The sequence below is a fragment of the Hydra vulgaris genome, chromosome 03 (assembly GCF_038396675.1).
Source record: "Hydra vulgaris chromosome 03, alternate assembly HydraT2T_AEP".
Classification (NCBI taxonomy): domain Eukaryota; kingdom Metazoa; phylum Cnidaria; class Hydrozoa; order Anthoathecata; family Hydridae; genus Hydra; species Hydra vulgaris.
Window position 1 is genome coordinate 29,372,501 of NC_088922.1, and position 27,457 is coordinate 29,399,957.

At 28.3% G+C, this 27,457-nt stretch overlaps 1 protein-coding gene across 3 annotated transcripts in view; it reads left to right on the forward strand.

Annotated features, from left to right (window-relative positions):
- Positions 1–22,621, forward strand: part of LOC100201027 (putative uncharacterized protein DDB_G0282499) — a 49,608-nt gene extending 26,987 nt beyond the window's left edge. For all 3 annotated transcript variants that reach the window (XM_065792898.1, XM_065792897.1, XM_065792896.1), the window contains 5 exons: positions 3,340–3,966; positions 8,692–8,846; positions 14,909–15,208; positions 15,284–15,535; positions 22,006–22,621. In XM_065792898.1, the coding sequence (XP_065648970.1) occupies positions 3,340–3,966; positions 8,692–8,846; positions 14,909–15,208; positions 15,284–15,535; positions 22,006–22,162 (1,491 nt within the window). In that variant the 3' untranslated portion in view covers positions 22,163–22,621. The remainder of the gene's footprint in view (positions 1–3,339; positions 3,967–8,691; positions 8,847–14,908; positions 15,209–15,283; positions 15,536–22,005) is intronic.
- The last annotated feature ends 4,836 nt before the right edge of the window (positions 22,622–27,457 follow it).

A 27,457-nucleotide genomic window follows, 5' to 3' on the forward strand; every position in this document is an offset into this window, starting at 1 on the left:
AATCTTTAGAATAATGAGAACTTGCTAAATCTGACCAAAATAAATAGTTAAAGTCTCCATGATACTTGTGAATAAATGGATAAAGTCGTTTTTCTAAACATTCATTAATATAGATTGATGAATTGATCCTTACAGCCTTGGAAGTGCGAAACAATGGCTCGGATATACCACGGTCAGATATGGCTATCCACATTAATAAGTTTTTTGGAAATTTCTCTTTTCCTATAAAACGAACACTTTCTGGGCATGTCTTTTTGTTGTTTGTGTAGTATCCAGAATTTCCAGGCATGTTGTCCCCTGCAAAACAAAAGTATTTTTCGTCATCGATGACTAAAAGCGATTTTGTGTTATAGAGTTGGTTAACTAGTTTCCTGCTTCTTTTCTTTGCCTTTATTTGTTGTTCTATAGTGTATTTTGGAGTCTTTTCACATTTTCTATATTTAATATTCATTTTTTTAACTGACGAGCAATTGTCGATTGATTTACATCGAATTTAATACCTATTTTTCTCTGACTGACCCCTTTTCGATTGTTGACAAGTCTCATTAATTCGGCTTTCTTTTCTCTAGTCCTGGATGTTGGACGACCAGGGTGCTTTCTATCAGAAAACGATTGAACAGTTTCAAGTCTTTTTAGGTTATCATATATTGTACTTCGAGCAAATCCTTCCTTTTCAAAATGATTTACGATTTTTTTTATTTTTTATATTAGGTTTATTTACAAAAAACATTTTTAGTCGCTTTCAAAAAGATTCTCGTTCAGCTGCATTTAACCTCATTTTAAATAATTGTGTTTCAAATAATAAAGTTTATATTTTATAGAATGTTTATGCCTACGCATAAAACCACAAAAACTAATTATTATGCTCAAATAATGAAATTAGGATTTTTCTGATAACTTCCGCATCACCCGTTAAATTGAAACTATTTTATTAAAAAACAAAAATCTGCGATGAAATATTCTAAATAATAAGGAAAGAAACTACAATTTCACTAAACTAATGTAAATAAACTGAATAACATGACAAAGATTTCAATTGCATAACTTGGTTTCATAAAACCATAAAAATTATGTTTTAAAAATTTGATCGGACACTCTCCGACCCAAACAAGTTTTGATCTTACATTTTGTCCGGGACCTTTTAAAAAATTAAATTAAGCCCTGATTATATATATATATATATATATATATATATATATATATATATATATATATATATATATATATATGTGTGTGTGTGTATATACAGGGCTCGAAATAACAAACTTTTTTCTACCGGACAAATTGTCCAATAAAGACTCAAGTTTGTTGGACATGTCCGATAAATATTAAAGAACTGCGATCCGAAAGCCATTCCTGAACACGCATAAAATATTTTATTTTTACAACTTGATCACGCAATTTGTTTTGACAACTGAAATGCGGTGAAAATAAAAAGAAAATTTGTAAAATAAATTATCTAAGAAAAAGAACATTCTGAGCTCAAAAACCTAAAATTTGAAAAGGAAAATTTATTTGTATTACTTTTTTTTAAAAATTACTATACTATGCGAAATGGTTTGTAAACTATTAAATACATAATTTTTTGCATAAATATATTAAATACAAAAGTTATGTTATTAATAAATACATAATTAAATATGTAATAAAAATGTATAATAAAAATACAAATTTTTTAAATATATAAATTACTATAAATTAATGTAAATATAATAAATTAGTGTAAGTATAATAAATACATGATATGTATATACATGTATGTATATATATATATATATATATATATATATATATATATATATATATATATATATATATATATATATATATATATATATATATATATATATATATATATATGTATATACATACATATATATATATATATATATATATATATATATATATATATATATGTATGTATATATATATGTATATATATATATATATATATGTATATGTATATATATGTGTGTGTGTGTATATTTATATATGTATATGTATATAGTAAATGGAAACCTTTGGTTTCAGCCGAAACCGAAATTTCTGCTTCATCAATTTTTTACTTTTCCTGTTTCGGCCAAAATGAAAAACCATTACCGAAATGAACCGAAACTTTTATAAGATTTTTTTAAAGTTTAGATAACTTTTTTTTAATTTAGAGTGGGATTCCTAATTGTAATTGTTTTTTAGTAAATCAGTTTTTAATTATAGCTATTTTAGAAGTTTTGATTGAAATCACGTTACATAATAGTTTCAAGTTACTATTCTCAAATCATTCTTTAAATGAATAAACATTTAAGTGAAGCAACCAAAATCAATAATTTCATCAAAAGTTTCTCAGCGCTAAATTTTACCTCGGAAAATAATCGAAAGAAAAGCTATTTGTGGAATCATTTTACCGTAACAGCCAGTGATTCCAAATATGCAACTTGCAATATCTGCAATTTGAAAATATCTTGTGGATCGCACAATCCAAAACTTCAATCACTTAGCGGACTTTCATCACATTTAAGAAGTCAACACCCACAGCTTACTCTAAAAAATCTCCTAACTGAAAAAGCAAACCCACAACTACTGGCAGTCCTGAAAATATTCCAACTTCAGATCAACTTGAGCCTATTACAATTAAAAAAGAACAATATTTGACATCAGATCAAAACAGCAGAAGACTGAAATGTTGCAATTTATAATGCTTGGCTGGGTTGACAATATCTCAAAAATTGATTTCATTGATCAATATTAGAAAAGAACATTAAAAGCAAAGTTTCGTTTGGCAAAAGTAGCAAAGACCATCCCAAACTTTTGAACGAGTGTAATTTTACACTCGTTATAAGTTAAGCGTTTTTATCGTGTCTAGAAGGTTTAAAAATACCGTTTACAGGCGTGTTTCAGGCCCTATATATACATATATATATATATATATACAAGCCCTATATATACATATATATATATATATATATATATATATATATATATATATATATATATATATATATATATATATATATATATCAGGGGCTATTCTAGACTGTTTTCAATAGCATCAACCGTATTTGGGCGCCCATTTGGGTGCTGCACAAATTAAAATTTGAGGACCAACTTTTTTTCCTAGAATAGGCCCTGTATATATATATATATATATATATATATTACCTTTTTATTTTTATTTTAAGATGAAAATGCAGCAAAACAAGTTAGAATCATTTAAAATAATATTTATAAAAAACTGGATTTTTGTTTTTATTACTTATTTTGATTTGTTTTTAAATTATTTTATTTTAATTTTTATTTTAATGTACTTCTATGTATTTACATATGTTAATACTTATGATTTAGGAGACAAGTACCACACCTGAGTTTGGTACTTCATATATTAAAAAAAAAAGTGATGAAGAAAAAGAACAAAAGTTTTTTGTTACTAATAAATATACCCCAACTGTTCCTGGTATTTCCATTGATAAAGTTAATGTGAATATTTCAAGCAAGTTTCAAGATACTTCATCATATTCCACTAATAATTTGGAAAGTGGCAGTTTACAAGCTGTAAAAGATAATGGATTAAGAAATAGAAATTCTGTGCTAGTAAATGACACTTTAGAAGCCAAATCCTTAAATAACAATTTCAACAAATATTCATTAAATACTAACAAATTTAGCCAAAGCAGCAATGAAAACTTAAATGTTTTGTCCCCAACATCACAAATGTCTCAGAGTTTGAACAAATCTCTAAGCTTGAGTCAAAACAATATACAGGTTGCATCAAATTTCCAATCAAAATCTTTAAGTACAAGTCAAAACAATCTACAAGTTGCATCAAATTTCCAATCAAAATCTTTAAGCTCAAGTCAAAATAATTTACAGGTTACATCGAATTTACAAGCAAAATCTTTAAGTCAAAACAATCTACAAGTAACATCGAAAAATAGATATAGTCAAAATATAAAGGAAGACTATGGCATTGAGGTAATCTATTTTTATTTCTTTATAAACCCTTGTTTTTAACTTTTAAAAAATTGTTTTTTATGTATGAGTTTGATAAATATTAATTAAATTTATACCTCAATCAACATTAAAAAAAAAAAGACATTTAAAAAAATGTTTCACAAATAAAGACTCGTTATTTATTTTATTATTAATATATTGAATAACCAAAGAAACAAAAGTTTAAATATTATTTTACATGTCATTCAAAATGTGTTTTAATAAAGTTTCAGACAGAGTTGGCTGATTTAAAATCAATTTATTTTTTTGAATGATTGATAATTTAAATAAAATTTTTGATTTTATCAACAAAAAGACATTTGAAAACCAAGTAATTTTTGTCAAATTTAAAATAACAGAAGTATGTATTTATAGAACTAATGATACAAAATATACCATGTTTCAAGTCCAGACCCAACTGCACCATGTTATAAGATTTTTATAAAGTTTTTATTTAAAGTTTTAAAAATAATTTTGGTATAAAGTTTTTTGAACAATCTTTTCTTTTATTAATAAATAAGACCTTGCTAAAAAAGAGTTGTAAAATAAATTACATTTAGAATTTTAAAGAGTATAAAACATTTTGACTTTAATGACAATTTTTCTTCGATGACAACCAAATTTTAACAAATTCTCAAACAAATTAAGGGACTTTCAATTCTTTATTTATTTAAAAGAGAAAAAAATATATAGGTTTTGCATAAATTGTTAAATTTTATATAAAAGTTATTTCTTATAAAATTGTGGAGTGTTATGTTTTAAGCATACGTCTTTTAAGTCTGTTTATCTATAAAATAAACAAAATTCAAGAGCTCTAACACAACCTAACAAGTTGTATAAAAACATCCTGTTAAAAAAATAAATTTTACATCAAAATATTCTCAGAATATTTCTCAGAATTATGATTTTACTAAAGTAGGATGTGATAAAAGTTTTAGATTAATAACCACATGTTTGACTATAAAATAGCTTGGGTTAGATTGATACAAATCATATCAGCCACCAGTACTAGCAGGTAATCACTAGTAGGTTGTCAATGAAAGCAGCAATATTAACAGGGTTGGCAAAAGCCTGGGTTTTTTTAAAAAAAACCCGGCCCAGTGGGTTTTTTTTGGGTAATTTTGGGTTTTATTGGGTAAATTTGAATTTTTATGGGTTTTATTTTTATTTTGTATCTGTAAAAAAAAAAAATTTTAATGATATTGAAAATTAGTTTAATTTTCTATTTTAACTTTATTTAAAATATATTTTGTAATGTTAAAAATAATTTATAACAAAAATTTTTCAAACTATTTTGAAAAAGATTTTTAAATATAACTTAAAACTGTAATAGAAAAAAAAAAAATTCCACATTAAATCTATGTATTGATTTATTTTAGATTTAAAAGTATTATTTTATATTATTAAAAATGTCAATAAGAAATGGGAAAAAGAAGGTTGGAGAATTAATTAAACTTCAAATTTGAACTTGAAATTCAAATGAACAAACTTGTTTCTCCACGCAGCCACCTTGTTTATAAAGGTTCATATTAAAGAGATAAAGAGTTGAGAGAGGGTTGTAACCACAATAAGGTAGCCTCCTCTACTGTAGTGGCCTTATCAGGCCACTAATACTCATTTAAATTAGGGTGGCTCTTAAAACAACATTTTTGAAAAAAACCTGTTTCTATCCCTTTACTTTGTTCTATATAATACTAAAACACTAGGTTTAAAATTTTTTTGAATAAAAAATTATTTTAGGGGTAGCTCAAGACCCTTAAAAATTTGACTGGTCCCTAAAATTTTGAAAATAAAAGTTCTAAAGTATGTCAACCTGGTACTCAAAAGAAGCGAAATTATATAAAAACTTTAAAAATACAAATCAATTTACAAAATAATAATTTTTTTCTTAAATATATGCATAAAAATTTTTGTTTTTAAGCTGAAAATAAAAAAAGTCATTATTTTCAAGTTTTAAAAAAATAGTTTTTTTAAACATGCTTTTTTGTAAAGTGATTACTGTTTTTGAAATTTTTATATAATTTCGCTTCTTTTGAGTACCAGGTTGACATACTTTAGAAGAACTTTTATTTTCAAAATTTTAGGGACCAGTCAAATTTTTAAGGGTCTTGAGCTACCCCTAAAATAATTTTTTGTTCAAAAAAATTTTAAACCTAGTGTTTTAGTATTATATAGAACAAAGTAAAGGGGTAGGAACAGGTTTTTTTCAAAAATGTTGTTTTAAGAGCCACCCTAATTTAAATTCACCTTGGGAGGTGAATAACATAAAAGATAAATAAATCTTAATCTATAAAAATATTTGAATAAAAATTGTGATATGAGTTTCCAAATAATGACCAAATATTAGTAAACCTGCGCTGAGAGCTGTTATTGTTGGTTATTATAGTTAATAATAATTTAGTTTATAATAATAATCAATAATTAATTTAGTTAATAATATTATAGTTATAATGTTGGTTATAATAGTTTATAAACTTATTAAATATCTTTAAAAAAACCCAATAAAACCCTGATTACCTGGGTTTTTTTAGGCAGGTTTTATTGGGCGGGTTTTTTAATGCCAACCCTGAATATTAGTAATTATTTGATAATTAATTACTAGTATTGCTGTTTGCTTTTAATATTGCTTTTAAAAGATAATTTTATCAAGATATTAATGCTATCAAAATAACACAAATATAGTTTGTTATAAGGAAATAAACTTGTATCTCAAGCAAAAGAAGTTTTTATCCCTTAATCCAAAAAAAGCGAAATCACTACCTGTACATGTGAAAGATATGGTAAAAGAGTTTTATTCTAACACTGTTAGCCGTGTAATGCCTGGAAAAAAAGATTTTCTATCTGTTATGGAAAATGGGGAAAGAAAACATATTCAGAAAAGATTAGTTTTAAGTAATTTGAAGGAAGTTTATCAATTATTTTCATAAAAGTATCCAAATATAAGAATCTGGTTTTCAAAGTTTGCAGAGCTACGTCCAAAAGAATGTGTCTTTGCAGGAGCAAATGGTACTCACTGTGTGTGTATGTACCATTCATCAAAATGTTAGGCTCATGATAGTCGGATCATATATGGATGATTTACAACTAGAAGATGAACTAGAAACCCCTATTAAGAACTACAAATATGCTTTAGCTAAAATCCAATACAATCCTATCTTGCCAGCATGTCCTCTAGACGAGTGTAAAAATTACCCTGGAGTTGCTATGCTAAAGGAATGGCTGTTGCAATGCTTAGAAATTAAAGGAGTTGAAGAAATTGAGTATAAACAGTGGACTACAACAGATAGGTCCCAGCTTCAAACCTTTATACAGTCCACTGATGAATTTATTGAAAGATTTTTAAAGAGCTTGAAAACACTTACTATATATGATTTTATTGCTCAAGAGCAAGCAAAATATTTAGACTGGAAGAAAAACAATTTATCCAATAAAGAATTTCTGGTTATTGGTGATTTTTCATAAAATTATACATTTATCATACAAGATGCAGCACAGGGATATCACTGGACAAATAGCAACTTTACATCCTTTTGTTTTTTATTATAAATTTGAAGGAAATTTATGTCATTTAAGTTATGTGCTGCTTTTGGAATGTAATACTCATGACACAATTGCAGTTTGTTTTTTCCAGAGTAAATTAATTATTTTTTTAAAAGTGAAATTTGAGGTATTAAAAATAACATATTTTAGTGATGGCTGTGCAGCAAAATACAAAAACTGCAAGAATTTAATAAATCTGTGCTATCACAAAGAGGACTTTGGTTTTCCAGCCAAATGGCGTTTCTTTGCCACAAGTCATGGTAAGGGCCTTTGTGATGAGTTGGAGGAACTGTTAAACTTGAAGTGGCAAAAGCAAGCTTACAACGTCCATACCATGACCAAATAATTACTACTTATCAATTATATACGTTTGCTGAAGAAAATATCCATGGAATTTCCTTTGAATACCTCACTGCAAATGATTGGCAAATTGAATCCATAATATTGAAGGAAAGATTTTCAAATGCTAAAACGATTCCTGGTACCCAAAAACTTCATTGATTTAAACCATTATCTACAAATAAACTTCAAGTACAAGATTATAGTTCCAGTTCTGTGTCTAGAACTAAAAAAAATTATGTCACAAGATGTTAGCCAGCTCAACTTCAGTTCAATTACTGGTTACATGGTTGTAGAATATGATGAACATTGGTGGATAGGTTGTGTGTTGGAGAGCAATCCAAAAAAAAGAGAAGTAACCATGAACTTCCTTTTATCCTCATGGTCCAGGTCAATTTTTCTCCTCCAGAGATCCTCCAGATATTTTTACCATTGATTTGAATGATCTTTTGCTAGCAATCGAACCCAAAGCCACAACTGGTCAGTCATATTTTATTACTTCTAAGAAGTTTGATGGAGTAACCAAAGCACTTAACTTGCATCATCGTTAACTATTATAGCTTTTTAATTTGTTATTAGCAAATATGTATTGCAATGGTAATGGTGTAAATTTTATACTGCAAGGGTATTTTTAGTTAAACTATTAAAATGGATTTTTTTGAGAAAATAATTTGTCCCAAAACATTCCAACCACTTTTTAAATTCACAAAACTTTCAGACTTTTATGACATCTACATTATTATTTAATTTTTTTTAAAGAAATTTGACTATGTAGTAATGTATAATAAAATTTTTCTACATTTGTTGCAAATATTTTTGCTTTTATAGAGAGAAAATTCTGGAACATTCTCATCGATTAATTCAGGATTAAACCAAGCTAGGACTGGAAATCGTTCTCCTGTACCTACAAAATCAAGCAACTTTTTCAGTGGTTCTTCTTCCAGACTTTCAGATCAATCGCCAATACCATCAAAACCTTTTGGGTAATGTTTTTTATAAATTAGTTTGACTTATGTAATTAATGTAACAATGTATAATTTATTGTACAGTTACTATGTTTTTGCAAACATGTTTTTGTATCATAAATTTTATTAATTTAAAAAATATTATTAGTATAAGGGCCCCTGAATAAGTTAAATTTTTAAGAAACTGTTGTTTAAACCTGGTTTAATTTTAAAATGTCTGTGTTATATGCTTTGAGCTTACACTTTTAATGTGGTTTCAACAACTTTTATTTGCTTTGAAAACAAAAACTTGAAAAGTTAATGGAATAGCTACATGTAATATAAATTACAAATAATTAATATATAATTTTAAAAAGTTTTAATATTAAAGATTTCTCCTGCTGACTATATTTCATCATTATAGTTGAATTTGATTTTTAATCATGCAGACTAAAAAACTATGGTAAACATAATCTAGTTACTAACATTATTTTCCTAGCTGGTTTTTACAACCAGCAAGAAATAATAATATAAGTTTGGTTGTTTGCAAAATGAATATTAATTATAAAATAACATAGTTATTACACTCATTTGTGCACTCATACAATAAATACAACACAGTATTTATTTTTATAGTTAAGGGGGTGGCCCAGAGGTCATGCTATAGTCCAACATGGGCCTATTATTTTTTATCTAAATATGGGCCTTTTACTAATTTTTATTTTTTTTTACAATCTGAAGAAAATCCAATATTTTTACATTTACTATATTTATGTTTGCACAAATTGAATTATTTAATTATTGGCTTTTTATAAAGTGTTCAACTTTGAGCGCAAGTATTTTGCATTAGTATTATATTAGTATTTTGCATAGTAACGGTTACAACGTTGGCCTGAAAACGTAGAACGTAAAAAAATGTGTTATGTTGCATAAATAGTTTTAACTATCATAATATTGACAAAATAAATTTGTGAGTTCCTCAAAAGTATCATACATTGTTACCCATGGACTAGCACCATACTTCAAGATACTTTTAAAAAAAGAAATCACAAAATCAGATTGACATCTTATCTTTTGATGAGAGTTTGAACTACATAACTCAAATATGTCAGATGAACACGTTCGATATTGGGATGTCAATGACAAAGTTAAAGTAAGATATTGGACATCAGCTTTTTTTGGTCATTCTACAGTTTCTGACCTTCTTCCTCATTTTAACGTAAACTTATCAAGATTTGATTCAGGTAAAATGCTTTAAGTTTCCATAGATGGACCCTCTACAAATTGAAAATTTCTAGATGATCTAAATAAACATAGAAAGAACAATGAGATGTCACAGCTTATAAATATTGGAAGTTGCTCTTTGCATATAATTCATGGTGCCTTTAAATCGAATCAACCACATGGAATATTAATAAAACTCTAAAAGGGGTTTGGCAAATTCTTCATAAAATATTAATGTAACTCTAAAAAGGTGTTGGCAAATTCTTCATGACAGCCTAGCTAGGCCTCAAGATTATGAAACAGTCACGGATGCAACAAAATACCCTCTTTTCTTTTGTACAACAAGGTGGGTTGAAAACAAATCTGTTGCAGATTGTGGCATTGAAATCTGGCTAATATATGCAAGTTAACTGAGTTTTGGGAAAAGTTACCATCTTCAAAGCAACCCAAATCAAAAAGGCTTTTAATTGTCAAAAAAGCTGTTAAAGACAAATTTATTCTTTTAAAATTTGAAGTTTTCAGCTTTGTTGCCAGCATATTAGAGCCATATTTATTGATTCAATAAATATGGCTCTAATATGCTGATACCAATGATTCCATTCATGTATACTAAGAGAGACTGTTGGGACCATACTGAGCTTGTTTGTGAAACACAAAGTTATTGATAATTGGTCTATACCAGAAGTTGATTTTCATAAAAAAGATTATCTATTTAAGGGAAATCAAATCAAACTAGGATTTGCAGCTGAAACAAGATTAGATTCTTCGCAGAAGAAAAACATTAACTGATATTCAAAGTTTCCAAAAAGATTGCACTAACATGTATTTTTGATTAATTAAAAGGTTCATGGAGCGAACTCCATTAGGGTTTATCATTATATGCAATTCTCAGGTTTTGAACCCTAATGCATTGATAACAATGACTCCAGAAAATTGCTGAGGAGTACAAATCTTTATTGACCCAGTTGATTAGCTTAAAGTTTTTATCTTTCACCAGTCTTTTCTGAAAAAGCTATAAATCAATTTACAAATTTCTTTAGAGAATCAAAGTTTTATCAAAACAATTTTTATGAATTCAATAGAGATAGTAATAGTTTAGATGACTTCTATTTTGTGAAAGTGCAACCTAAATAAATATAACAAGTTGGCATCAACCTTTAAAATAATTTTGACACTTAGTCATAGACAAGCTTCAGTTGAAAGAGATTTTAGTATAAATGGTTTTAGTATAAATTAGTATTCAAACAAAATTTGAATGAAAAATCAATAACTGCAAGACAATTAGCTAAAGATCTCATGCTATCAATCTTCAGCCACATAATATTGAAATTACAAACAAAATGATGATCAATGTAAAATCAGCCCATGAAAAATATAGAATGTACCTAAGATATAGAATGTACCAAAATATAAATTTTATATCTCATATAAAATTTATATTTTTTTAAAACACATTACTTTGTTCAAAATATCTTTTTTTTAAAAATTTAATTTTATGTTTCTAATAGAAGAATAAAAAAAAGGAATAGGGTTTAATTATCAATAAATTGAATGAAAGATTAAATGGTAGATTCAAATTGTTATTTTTTAAATATATTTTTTATATTTATTTGACTTTTATGGCTTTGTTTCTTTATTAAACTAGTTTTTTTTTACTTGAAATTCTTCCTTTAACAGATTGCTGTAAATTAATTAAGAAGTATCTAGTTTCTTTAAAAATTCTGATAAAAATATTAGGAAAACATGGATTCAGTTGCAAATTTATTCCTTCAACATGAACATAGAAAATTATATACTTTTTACCACCCGAAATCAGGGGGAAAGTACTTGAAATTAGGTGAAACTCAGGGAAAATGGATTTTTAAAACTGCCATGAACCCTGAAGTATTAGTATTGTTTAAACACAAATATGATTTAATTCCTTTATTTGATAAAAATAGCGCTTTTTATAACTTTCACTAATGTTTTTATAGTTTTCACTAATGTTTTAAACAAAGTTAGGGGTCGTTCACAAGTATCACACGATAGAAAGTGGGAGGAGGGTTAACGATTTTGTGACAATTTGTTTTAAGATGGATTGGTATTTGATTTAGTAACGCCAATTTTTTTTTTAGTTTCAAATCTAGGAAAACATTTGTAATGATTAATTGTGAATGAGTAAATGAGAGCTTAAACATAAAACCTCAGTTAATGTATGTACGCTCAACTGCAGCTATTCCAATTTAACTTAAATTAGATTTGACTTTTTGAACTGACTTAAATTTTATTGGAAGTGACTTTTTAAAGTGACTTCAATTTTAGTAGATTAATGTAGACTCTGCTGCAGTTAAAGTTGGCTGTGATAACTACATGACACTACACTAACTTGTTACTAATAAAGCTATTTAAGTTATGTTATTATCAAAAATAATATACCTTTGTAGTTATTTGTCCATTGCAACTTTATTTGGAACTATAGTAGCACAAAAAATAAAGTATGTACACTCAACTTCCTCTATACCTACTTAAGCCAGTTTATGTATCTAACTACTCTGCAACTATGACCTCCTAACTAGAACTTTTAATCGTCCTCGGCTCTTTGTAAATATATAAATATTTTTAAAAATTTTGTAATAAATAATATTTTTACTGAAGGCTTATTATTTGTAGGTGCGTACAATTATTATTTAACTAAAAGCAGCTAAGAAAATTTAAAATATTATGCTAATAAAAGTCAAAAATTGTGTGACTCAATTTATGGACAACCCCTTATCAAGACATCAAACACTGCACTGCTGAAGTTTCGAATTTTTATCTGTCGTATTCGAGTTTTAAAAGAATATTATGAAATAATTTTAAAAGAAATTTAAAAAATCTGCTAAAAAAGTAATATGTTAGCTTTAAAAAAATTAAAGCGTAAAAACTCTAAGTATATTGGAGCTACTTTTTATTTTTACTTTAGTAAACTTTTTGACATTACTTGTACTTAATAAAATTTTACTAAAATAACAGTGCTTTTACTTGAGTACAAAATTTTGTTATTTTTTCCACCTCTCATTTTAAAGAAATCAAAACATAAGCGCTGGTTGCTGCAGCGCAATGTTTTTCAATGTTTTAATTTTGAAGTATTTCAAGCCTTAACTCGTTGGTTACTATAGAGGGTTTTCAGAAAGAAAAAAAAACAAAGAATTAAAGAAAAGAGCAAGCTATTTCAGTATATATATTCATATATATATATATATATATATATATATATATATATATATATATATATATATATATATATATATTTATATATTTATATATATCACAATAATGATAGAATTTAAACTCTTTGATTTGAACAGATATATTACCAACATAAGGAAGAGTAGAGTAGTTGTTCATGACTTCTTGGTTTTTGGATTTGGATTGATTAGTAGAAATAGTTTATTTTTGTTAAGAAAGGAATTATAAATTTTATTTATAATCCAAGACAGATACATGTTGCTTTTAAGAATGTTAAAAAGATTATTTATGTCATAATAAAAACCAAGTTGCGTATTATTAATTTAAAGATTCTATCAATTAAGTATTTAATTAAATTTGTGTAAAAAAGAGATAAAACTGGAAAAAAAAGGGAGGTATGAAGACCTGAATATGTTTCCTTATGAAAAATGGGAAGTACCTAAGTCAAGAAAATGGCATGCATCATTTTCTGAAAGAAATACAGCAAAAATGTTATCAACATAAGGTTTTTAAATACTGGCTGACACCATTGTATGATTTTAGCCATTTTTCTTCAAAATGGCCCATAAGTAAATTAGCAAGTTAGGAGCTTGTGGGGAACCCATAGCAACACCATTTATTTGGTTGAAAGTCTGTTTTTATATTGAAAATGTGATTGCTATGTTGCAAAGATAAAAAGTTTCATTAAATCAATTTTGTTGATTTTAAGATTATCATTAGTGCTTAAAATTGAATTAAAAACAATATCAAGGGTTTCTCAAAGAGGTGTGTTAGTGTATAGGCTTGTGATGTCGTAAAATACTGTTTTCCATTAATGTTAGCTGGATTAACATCTTTTACGAAGCTGAATGAATCTTTTGTACAAAACTCTGAAGGTATTATAGATGACAGTAAACTTTTTAAAAACTTTGCCAATTGATAGTTGTATATGTCGATTGATGAAATTCGTATTTTCAATACATAATTTATCCATTTTTGGGAGATGGTAAATGTCAGCAGGTTTTGAACCATAAGGGTGTTCAAATCAAAAAAGGTTTAAACTCTATCATTAAAATACATTCTAAACCTATAACCTTTAATTTGATTTTTCCATACTAACAATAATTGTTTTGCTAATTATAAAAATGATTGTTTTTCAATATTGGATTCTGCTTTCAATAAATTCAAGCTTAAAGTTAAGAAAAGTTTGTTCATTGAATGGAAAAATCCAGATATAAACAAACACTTAAATCATTAGATATCTCTTTTCACATAATAGTTATAACTTATAAGTTGTTAACCTTTTTTTTAAAGTAATATAATGTTCTCTTAATTGTAATTTTTGCTATGGCCTATTTTGTCTTAATAAAAAAAATTCAAATATTCTACGGTAATTTATATTTTATTATCGTAGAATATTTGAATATAAAATTTAATAAGTTTTTTAAACCCAACTGAAGATGACTACAAGTTAATTATATAATTACATAGAAATAATTATATAATATAATTATTTAAATTACCTATCATTTCAGCATTAGCATTTTTAAACAAGAATATTAAAATTTAGTTAAAAGTTTTAGTTTTTTTAATTTTAGAACATGATGTATTTTCAGAAGATTTTATTTCTTTTTATTTGCTTTATTGTTGTTTTTTATTATTCTTTTGATTTCTCAATCTTTGCTGTATAGAAGTGGGGATAAAGATCAATCACTCAACTTTAATGATACAATGTCTCAATCTGCTAGTGAGCGAATGGCATTTTTCAGGCAAGCTGCAGAAGAAGAGAAATTAAAAGAAGAAAAGCAAAGAGAAAAAGAGAAAAGAGAGATTGAGCAAAGAGAAAAAGAGCAGAGAGAGAAAGAGCAAAGGGAGAGAGACCAAAAGGCATGTATTGTAGCACCAACTTCTCCAACAGCTGTTGAAAAGAAAGAAGATAATGATGATGATGATGATGACGCCAAAGACAGTGAAAAAATGAAATTTGCTGCGTAAGTTAACAGTTTTAATTGACTTTATAATTTAATTAAATATCAAAACAAATGATTTAATATCAAAAATTATAGACCATGCATGAAGAAGCGTGAGAAAAAGAAAGTAGTAAGAAGAACGATGTCTATTGGATCTATTGTTTTGGATTGGGTTCAAGAAATGGTTAAAGACTATCCTGTTGAAGTGAAGAATTTTAGTTCAAGTTGGAATGATGGAATGGTTTTTTGTGCACTTATTCATAGGTTTAATCCAACAGAGTTTGATTTTAGTCTCTTGAAGCCAGAAAATAAGAGAGAAAATTTTAATACTGCATTTGAAACTGGGAAGTAAGTAAACACTTTTTTTAGATTTGACTGATGTATTTAAGTAAAGTATATTTAAGTATTTAATAACTTGATAATTAATTCATACACATAAGTAACACAGGTTGTAGATATAAATCTGTGTTGAACTTGTTATTTTATTGAGGAAAAAAAATTAAGAAGCTTTCTATAAACGATCGGTTCTCAAACAATAGGTCTGTGGTCCACTAGGGGACCACAAAGTTGTTTCTGTAGGACCACAAAAAATTAACAGTTTATCGATTGTAAATGTTAAGTAGTAATAAACATCAATCATAATAATTGATGGTTTTTTTTTTAATATTATATGTAATATATAAATATATTCATTTACCCAAGACCTAGGGAGCCACTGTAGTCAATTAGGCTTCATTTTTGTTGTTGTTAGAGTTTCCAAAATACCGGATATACCAATACCTGTGCTTCCGATTGCAGTTTGATCTCCTTAAAACTAATATCTCATTCTTCTTCATCATCTGAATCCCCTATCATCTTACCTCTTACAACTACCTTAAAGCTGACTGGGATTCTTTCCGTGATTTTCTTTGTGATGGCTCTTGGGTAGATATCTTTTGTCTTCCTGCTGACAAATGTGCTTCTTACATAACTTTGTGGATTCAGGCTGACATGGAATCTTTTATTCCCTCTCAACGATTCCAGGTCAAGCCTCACTCTCCTCCACGGTTTTCCTCACATTGTGCTGCTGCGATTGCCAATCAAAACCGTACTTCCATATCTATCAGCAAAACAGTCCTCCAGAAAACAGACGTCTGTTTATTACTGCTATAACCCATTGTAAAAAGGTTTTGTCTAACGCCAAAGCCCGCTCTACTCAGGTCATGAAATCTTGTATTTCATCACAAAAATTAGGCTCTAATAAATTCTGGAGAATCTTTAATAGTATCAATAATAAGAGCAAATCTTTAATTTCACCTCTCTGATATGGTTCAGACTTAGTCACCTCACCTAAAGACAAAGCTGAATTGTTTGCTAAGAACTTTTCATCAATATCATCTCTTGATTCCGTTAGTTGCGTTCTACCTGATATAGCAACAAACAGATTGATTCATTGCTTGACATTCATATCACTCCAGCTTCTGTATCTAAAGTGATCTCCTGCTTAGACTCCTCTACAGCTTGTGGCCCGGACAACATACCTGTTATAGTCTTGCAGAACAGTTCTCCGGAGCTGTCGCCTATACTTTCAAAACTATTCAGCAAGTGCTTATCAGAGTCTTGTTTTCCAACCTGCTGGAAAGCGGCATCTGTTATCTCTACTTTCAAAAATTCTGGAGAGCAATCTGGTTTGTCTAACTACTACCCCATTAGTCTTCTTCCTATCATAAGCAAGGTTTTTGAATCTTTAATTAACAAACACTTAATCTCTCATCTTAAATCTAATAACTTACTTTCTGATCATCAATATGGATTTCAATCTTCTCGTTCTACAGCTGAATTGCTAACAGTAATAACCGATAGGTTTTATCGTGCATTAGATAGAGGTGGAGAGGTTAAGCCCATCGCTCTTTCCATTTCTAATTTTGATAAAGTTTGGCATGCTTGATAAAGTTTGGGATGATAAAGTTTGGCTTTTGATAAAGTTTGGCATGCTGGTCTTCTCCATAAGCTTTCTTCTTACGATGTATCTGGTGACATCTTTAGGATTATTGAATCCTTCCTTTCCTATCGTAGTATGAAAGTTGTCCTCGATGGACAGCACTCTTCTTCTTAATCTGTATCTTGGGTTTCTCAAGGTTCAATCCTTGGCCCTATACTCTTTTTAATTTACATTAACGGTCTTTCAGATATTCTCACATCAAAGTTGACATTGTTCGCTGATGATACTACCATATATTCTTGTCGTGGTAAGAAGCCAACACTCTCTGATTGCTTGGAGAGGGCATTTGAGCTTAAAAAAGATCTCACTTCTGTTACAGCATGGGGCTCACAATGGCTGGTGAACTTAAATTCTGATAAAACTCAATTCTTTTCAGCCAATCGTTTTTGCAATAATTTAGATCTTTCAATATTTATGAACGGAATGTACTCGATGAGTCATCTACCCTTCATCTTCTAGGATTAACTCTTACTTCCGATCTTTCTTGGAAACCATATATCAAATCTGTTGCAAAATTAGCATCAGCTAAGGTTGCATCTCTTTATCAAGCTCGACACTTTATTTCTACCGATTCTAATCTCTATTTCTATAAATCTCAAATCCGGCCTTGTATGGAATACTGTTGCCATATCTGGGACGGATCTTCTAATGATGCTCTTTCTCTTTTAGACAATTTGCAAAAATGTATTGTAAGCATAGTTGGACCTGCTCTTGCAGCCAACATCTAACCATTATCACATCCTCATAATGTTGCTTCCCTTTCTCTTCTTTACAAATACTATAATGGGCACTGCTCTAAAGAGCTAGCGTCTTTTGTGCCATCTATTAAAATTCATTCTCCTATTACTCAATATTCAATTAAGTCTCATTCTTCTTCTGTGACTGTTCCTAAGTGCTCCAATAATTCTTATTTGTCTATTTTTTTTCCTCGAACATCAGCTCTTTGGAATTCACTTCCTTCATCTTGCTTTCCTGATTCATATAATTTGCAATCATTTAAGTCATCTGTCAATCCTTATCTTGCTCTACAATCTTTATCTTTTCTCTTCCAACTCTAATAGTGGTTGCTTGCAGCCTTGTTGGAAGCGAAGATGTTTAAAAAAAAATGGTATTGCGCTGTATTTATAAAAAACATTTAAAAAATTTAGCCAAATCCTTAAAAAACTTTATGTAAAGAAAAAATTAAATAGAAAAAGAAAATTTACTCATTTTTTTATTTTATTTTACTTTTTATTATCTAAAAAATAAATGTATTGTTTAAAGTATTAAAATATTTTACCAAGCAGTATCAACTTAATAATTTAATGTTCTAAAAAATAGTATTTTAAAAATATTAATGCATTTAATATATCAAAATTCGTTTGGCTTCGAAGCTAAGTTGAAAAGTGTCCAGCAACCGAAAAAGTTCTTTCACTGGATGTTGACAAGGGCTGAATTGTTTAGAGAGTAGCATCAATCTTATTTAAGTTTGATGTTTAAACTCCAGTTGCTTCAAACAGCTTAAACTCCCTTAATATCTCTGAAGATGGTTCAGAACAATTAATCTTGGGTTGGAAGGAAATCAATTTTGTTAGGGATTGTTGTAACTGTGTCTTAAGGTTATTATTGGCTTCTTCAGCAACTTTTTAATCCGATGATTCAACATTGACACTATCCAATAATTTGGTAAAGTTTTGTTTGACTGTATTTTTTGCATTTGAATAATTTCTGACTTTGATGAATATGTGAAGCCATCATTATTTTGCGACATAATTGAATTTGGGTTTTGCAAATAGCTTATTAGTGACACTAAATCTTTGTTGAGCTGCTCATCGTATCACTTTTTGAGGGAATCTAGCATCACTACATTTAAGTTTGTTCAGAAAGAGTTTTGAACAAAAATATGTGAACACATTCACTGGTCAGAATAGTTGAATATCTTTATTTAGCCCCTTAACAGCTAATTCAATTGGTTTTAACACTTATTAAATATCTTTTAAAACTTTAAAATCGACTTCCTCATAAAAGCTATTTGTTCCAATGTACAAAATTGCTTTTTGAATGCATGAAATCATGCATTCAAAAAGCAATTTTGTACATTTTACCAGCCTTTCAATCATGTAAACCAAAGAGTTTCACTGAGTTTTAATGTCAAGTTTTAGAATAAGTTTTTTATTTTCTTGTTCGAAAACATGCTTTTGCAATATGGAGCTACTAATGCTTGCCAATTTAAAAAATTTAATCATTTTACATGAATTATTCAACACAGACTTGATGTCATCTTGAAATGTTCTATTGCTGCTTCCATGAGCAATTTTCTCTCTGATATTATTTAAAATGTCTCTGCGATTCAATCTCTTAAGATAATCATTGTCATTATAATCAGAATCAGAATCATCTTATTTATCTATTATCTGAGTTATCTTCTTCTAAAGATTAAAAAGATGTTTTTCGAAATCGTTTGCATTATCATATTTATCGACATCTTCTTTTTTGATTCGTCACTCGAACATGTTCGGTCGTTGCTGGTACATAAATTTTTGTAGAATACCGTGATTGTTGTACAGTTCACTCTCTACAGGAATTATCCGTCCATATTTTTGCATTATTGCAGCATGATCATGAGTAGGTGTATGTATGTAAAAACCCAAATTCTGTCAATTTTTGTTTCACTAATTCTTCCGTTGTGAAAGTATCCCAGAAACCATCAACTTTAACAAGACTTAATTTACAGGGTGGGCCAAAAGTCACTGAACCATCTCAATTTTAAATAACTTTTTTATTTTAACAGTTATATGCATGAAATTTTAGTATCATAAAGTCAAGGCGATGGAAATTGATTTTCTATCACAAATTTAATTTTATTCTTATCACAAGTTTACTTTTAGTAAGCTTTAGAAACTTTATCGTTAAGTGTGAAAAGTAACATTCTGCATATGCCTTCCATTTTCTGCTTCACAAATTGCAGCTCTTTCGATTACCTCTGCCATAACCTTTTCCAAAGTTTCTGGACTTATTTCTCTTATTTCTCTAGTGATGTTTTCCTTTAGCTCCATTAAAGATTGCAGCTTGTTGGCATAAACCTTTTCTTTCAGATATCCCCACAAGAAAAAGTTTGGGCTAGTGAGATCAGGAGAACGAGATGGCTAATTGACATCACCAAATCGAGAAATAATTCTTCCGTTAAAACGTTACCGGAGTAAATGCATGCTTTCTCTTGCAGTATGAGCTGTTTCTCCATCCTGCTGGAACCACATTCCAACTCGATTTTCAATTGCTGGCCATAAGAAATTTTGAAGCATCGCTCTGTACCTCTCTCCTGTCACAGTCACAGCATTTCCATCATCTTCAAAAAAGTATGGCCCAATAATTTCATTTGAAGTTATTGATCTTCAGCTCCTTGATCTTCAAATCTTTTAACCATGCTCTTAATTGCATTCCTGCTAGGAGCATCTCTCACATTAAAATACCTTCGATAAGTTCTTTGGGTTTGAATTATTGAACCTTGATTTTGATAGTAAAATTTTACAATTTGTGTACGTTGGACGGTACTGAATTTCTTCATAATTAATTTCCAGGATTTGAAAAAAATAAAAAATATTAAGAAAATAAAAAATATTAAGAAATAAAAAAGATATTAAAAAATGAAAAGGGTCAGTGACTTTTGGCTCACCCTGTATAAGCAACTTTATTGGGAAAAGTTACATTTATATACCTTTTAATAAAGATGTCAGTCCAATCATCAACTGTTATGCTGAACTTTTCACCACATTTTTTCAAAACAGGAATTTTATCACACAGCTCTTGTTTTTTTATCTCGTAAAACGACATTATTAGTTTTGTGACTGACTTTTGACTTTTTGGCATTTGGAAACCACGTTTTTTTAATAAACTCATGTATTGCATCGGATTTTGTAATTGTAAGGCATGCCATTCTTTGCAGCACAGTTTGCTAGCAATTCGGCCAAGGTTTCATGTTTAAAGAATCCGTCTACTTTTATTTGTTTTTACTTCTGCAACAGATGTTTCATCTAACTTTGTATTTTTTAATATTATACTATGGATAGTTCTCATGTGGGTAATCAGACCAGATGTGCTCGAACCTTTTCATTTTATGAAAGAATTGCGCCAGGGTGCATTTTGCTTCACTAGCTGAATCGCATGATTTTGTGAAATATTTCCAGACATAAGAGTTTTAGCATGTTTTTTTTTGTACTTGTCTTTTATGTGTTATATATATAAAGTAAAGTAAAATAAATATAACACAAATAAAATTATATTACTTACTTGTATATTATTTATTAATATAAATAGATATATTAAATATTATAATTTAATGTATAGTTTTTATAATGTTAAACAATTTATTGTTTCTTATAAACTATTATTATAAAAACTTAATAAAAGTTAACGCTACAGCTATTATATACCTTCATTTATGAACTTCTTCATGCGCAAATAATCCCCAAGGAATTGTAATGTTGCAATCGTTAATACTTTTCCAAAAATAATTAAACAAATTGTTCAAGGGAAATCGAGATATCATGTGAGGAGTGATGGGAATAAGATATGAGGTGGTGATAGGGATGAGATATGAGGGAGTGATAGAGATTAGATATTGTCGAGTTGACTTTTTTTTGTCATTAATGGTGATCTAGCGCTCCGAGTTAACTTTGATAATATAATTGAACTGTTTGCTTTTCTTCAAAAGTTTGCCTTTAACTAAAGCTTGATCAGTCGCCCAATATAATGCGACAGTTAATATTAAATATCATTGCTTTTTTACTGATCAAACATACTTCGAAAAGTCTTAGGTGATATTACATGTTAGATGCGTTTTTGAATTTTTAAATTTTAGAAAGGTGAAAAATATTCCTATATTATTGGATACAGAAGATATGGTTCGAATGGATAAGCCAGAACCACGAAGTGTTCAATGTTATGTGCAATGGATATGGAGTGTGTATGGTCCTACTTCAGGTTATGGTCCAACACCGGGAGAAGTTCAAACTTAACTTTCTTTTTTACTGCTATTTTTATATCCAATTTTATATATTTTTAATGTTGTACATTATAGTTTTTTTATCATTATTTTTATTTCTTTTAAATTATTTTCAATGTAAAGTTTTTCTGAAGTACGTTAGAGTATTTCCATTATTGAATTATCCCAGGGTTTATGTAAAATTTACTAAAGCTGCATGCGATATCAATGCCGTATGCTTTTGTCAAAACTGTGAGATGTATTTATGAATTTTTTTATATGTACTTTTCTTTAAACATTTTTTACATTTATTTTCTTACTTTTGAATAATTAATTCAATTGTTAATATCACACGATTTTAATATTTTGGTGTCTCATTTATATTGATTCGATTGATGTTAATCACTGGATAATATTAATTTTTTATTTTAAGAAATTGTAAAAATGTGTGTGACCATGAAAAAGCAATGCCTCGCATACGCAATTCTCAAAATTAATTTTTCACTTTTCATTTGTTTATGTTTCTATTTTCAGTGTGTTAATTATGTAATTTGCGCTAAACAATTAAGTAAAAAAAAACTTTTTCCAATAATTCAGTTCTAGTATCCTGTTTTCTTTGCGCCAATTCCTCTTAAAAATATTCAAAAGATAATGCCATAGTATTTAAAAATATATTTAATAACCTATTGAAGGAAATGATATTTCATAAGTTTAATATAAAGAACTTAGTTTAGTTTACCAACGAGATTTTGCTTTAATTGATAAAAATATGTCGGAATCAAAATTTAATTAAAATGTATCAGATAAGGGAGCGTCCATAAAATACGCAACGCGAAACGTTTAAAAAACACAAGTGATCATTTGCTCTTTTGCGCGGCGATTTTTACTGGACTTTAAAGACATTTTTTGGTTTAATTAAAGACTGCGAGGAAAATCTTTTGATCTTTTTTTATTTATTTTTTAAATTTAGCGTTGCGTAATTTATGGACGATCCCTAAGATGCAAGCGTATTAAAACATTGTAAATTTTTATTTAGCAATCTTTTTTAACGATTCTAATTTTTAGTTAAAAGAATTAGAATTGTTGAAGAATTCTAATTTTTAGTTGAAATTTAAGATGTTTTTTATCTATATATTTTATATATGCAATAAAAATATATAAGTTTTTTAAATATATTTTTATTAAATTCAGGGGCGCCCGTTTTTAATTTCTATTTACATGTATAAATTTTATTTATTTTGAAAAGTGATGTGAAGCCGAGGAAGCGAAAGAAAGAAATATATATATATATTACGCATACTTAATGAGTGTTTATATTAAATGACTAATAGTTCAAAGTAACAATTGTCTGATAAATTAATGTCTGAAAAAAAAAAGGTTTAAAAGTTGTTAAAATAGTTGACCAAATATTTAGTATGACGAAACTTAGTCGACTAAATTTTTAGTCTACCTAATATTAGCCGACTACATTTTTAGTCTAACTAAAATTATTCGTTTAAAACAGAATATAGTGCTATAAAAAACTAAGTATCCTACACCATGAAATTTTCATACCCGAAATTTCATTATCTTATATTATTGTTAATATTGTTTTAAACAAAAAAGAAGTAATAACTCAATAAATTAGCTTTCGATTTTGGGTTTTTGAAGAAAGGAGTAAAAATTTTTAAATATGTATTTTCACGGTCACAAAAAGTGATATAGCTTAAAATGTCCACTTTTCACCCCTCCTAAATTTCTACCACATTATTATGAATGTATTGGGTATAAAACATAATTTTTTAGCTGCTCGAATTTGCTCCATTTTGGTTTTTATATCAATTGTTTCAGGAGACATTAAAAAAGGCCGGGGGGAGGTGAGAAAAACAAACGCAAGACTTCATTTCAGCATTTTTATAACTTGAGATCTTTTAAAGTTTATATATATCTATAAACCAATATTTGTAACTTTTAGTAATATAGTACAAATTATTATTTTAAAAATATTTATTGTTCATTAAGCAAAAGGTTTAAAACTTTATAATCTAAGTTAACAGCACCAATAGATTTAGTTATTTTGAAGATGAATGATGATACTATTGGATCACTACATAACTTTCTTGAAATTTTACATGTATGGTTTAGTCTTGCATTTCGAATGTATTTATTTTGTGCTTCCTGCGCCTCTTCTGAATATATACCTATTGGGAGTTCAAAGCAATCAGAAATTTAATAACCATGCTCTAATAGCTTGTGTACTGTAGGTGGTATTATGTACCAGTTATATTTTTCAATTATTATTTCTGAAGTAGCTAAACAGTATTTTTTCGAAGGCCCCCAAATCAAGGTGGCATCCACTGCACACAGCTTTCATTATATTTCTCAATCTAACAATTATTTTAACATCAACTCCTGTAATGTCTGCAAAAGTATCTGCATTGTTAAATGCTATTCCGGCTGTGTTACCTGTGTTTGAGGAACCATTTACAAGCTTTAGCATATCTACAACAAGGCTGAGCTCGCTTCTAAACCGCTTCTGAATTTCATTTTTTTGCTCAATAACAGAAAGCTTATGTTCTTTTGATTTTTCTTGATATTTTTTAATTTTCATTTTATATCCTAAATGTAGCACATGCTCAAAAAGTCTAAGCTAACAATGTAAGGTAGATAGTTCCATAGTAAGAGATTTTTATTTGGAGTAAACATTCTGATTTTTACTAGATTGTTCATCTCACTCGATTTTGCAAAACAAACATTGCACAGTTGTAAAGAATTTGAAAACATGATAGCATTTACTGACTTGCCATCCAACATAGTCAAGTCAACAACAATTTAAATTTTTCTAAAATTTATTTTTTATTAATAAAATTTATTAAAATTTAGTATTAATAAAATTTATTAAAATTTATTTTTTCTGCTGCAATAAGTTCGTTTGTTTCCTTTAGGTATTGTAGTTCAAGAGATCTACAAAAATGAGGGCTTGATGGTTTAGGATTATTCCAGATGTTTGAACCCCCAATTTTGATTTCAAAGGAACTATTGCAGTTTGAAATACTGACTGTTCATTCTGCACTCCAGTAGTAAGATCAGTATCATCAAACCTTTGATTTAAAACTTACGTTTTTAATCAGTGGCTTTTAAAAACAAAAATAATAATTCTAAATTAGAAACTACCTTGAATCTTTCCTCCTTTTTGTTCTTAATGAACACTCTATCCATTCTTTTTCTGGTCGTCCAGTTTTTGAAGTTGAATTAAGTTTAGTATTTTGATTCTGAACTCACCCTCTAACCAGGGCATTTCTAGTTTATTTAATCTTTTAAAATTACGATTATGCTTTGCATATTTAACTCTAAATTTATAAGTAAAAAGTCTAATTTTTTCTGAGAGTTCTACATCAGACAGTTCTTCATTGGTTAGCAATTTATTTTTTGCTTCAGTTTCTTAAACGGCTTGCAAGTTCGCATGATTAATACCAACTTTTTGAATTATGTTTATAAGTTCTAATCTTTTCATATTTAATCAACAAGAAAGAAAAAACACCTGTATAATCTTCTAAATGCACTCTTTGCAATAAAATATTTTATAAAAACAAAGCTATAATTTTTTTTTACAGAAAACGACTTTATGTTGAGTTTAAATACAGTTAACATCTGTTCAAAGTAAAAAGATTGCACAAAGTTCACTTTCTGCTAAAAAAATAAAATCGAAAAAGAGTTTGGCCACTTTTTCGCAATTTGGACTCATAGTGAAACGACAAACAAGTTCTTATCGCAGTTAAGAACTTGTTTGTCGTATTAAAAACAGTCTTAGTTATGATTCTTAGGGTCTAGTTAAATCAAATTCGTAACGTATTAAACCATATTTGATTATTAGCATTTTTTTTACCCAGCTCTGAGACGATTGTTGCAATAGTTTATAAAAAACTGGTGAGCACGGGATGCCCTTTAAAGGTTTAACTAAAGTTCGGGTCGTTAAATGAACGTCTAATTGACATCATTTTAATCCCCGTGTCCTCAGGGAGTGTGTGATTATATGCTAACACCATTGGTATTGTCAACGCAGAAGTTAGTTGTCAATATATTTACTGCTTTCAAAGTAGGGTTGTACATCAGATCATAAGACTTTCGAAAATTTGGTTCTAAGTTTTCCGGAAATTTCGCTTACAAAAATTCACTACGCGTAAAAATAGAAAAGAAACTTTTAGTGATGATCACAGGGGTGCTAGAAGAAATTTTATGCTTTCAGTTTGTTCTTCAGGTTAAAACTAAGAAGAAAAAAATGGGTGCCAAAAAATTTTTACATTTGGGGCCGGGACACATGACGTCAAATTAATTACAGTCAACAAAAAAATGATCGTAAATAAAAAAGTATGTTATACAATAGAGCTCGTCAAGCGGAACAAAATATATGTAAAAACCATATCCTGCAAACAATTCCTTTCCAAGATATAACACCTTACAGAGTATGTAAATTACAGACCAAGAACTTACAGACCTGAACAATAAGACAGCGGAAATAGATTTTTTCCATTCCAATTTTGTTATATATCTTGATTAATTATTTTTTGAGACTTTTTATTAACATAAATTTACGTTCAAAGTAATTATCTATCTAAGTATGTTGCAAGAGGTAGATAATCCAGTAAAAAGTTATTACAGTAAAATATTAGCAGCAAAAGTACGTCTGTTTTTCTGGGAGAGAAAACATTGCTTTCTGAAAAAGGATTACATCTTGCAATATCAATGGATAATTGCAAAATCCCCTCTTGGTGATGATGGCTTAGCAACTTAATATTAAAAATTAAGATATTTGTGGCTGTTTTTAATTCATTTGTATTTGAAAAATTACATATGAATTAAAAAATTACTTGATCTTTTAGTGCATCATAAGTACATTCTGATAGCAAATGCTTTAATGACAAACTGCTAACATCTCCTTTATCGTAAACCTTGTGATTTATATTGTTTCCCGATGTTTCCTTCAATCTTGTTCTGGTTTTAAGAGACTGACTGATACAGTAATCAAACACAAGTCTAATTTCGTTGTAACCATTTGCAATTTTCAATAGTGATATAACAAGTTGTTTGGCGAAGACTTAAAGAAAAATTAGAACAAACAATTATTCTTTTAATGTTTAAATCTTTAATAATTCTTTTATCTTTAATTTTTTTAGTAGGCATAGTGTCTTTTTTGATTAATGTTGTTTTTAGAATAAAGAGGGTTTACCTTACACATTTTTTATTTCAGCACCTTTGTGAACTCTGTTTACCAACGCGTTTCCGTCAATAATGATTATTTTCTAGGTATTGCTTGCCATATTGTGTTTAGATACTACTGGATGCTTTTCTT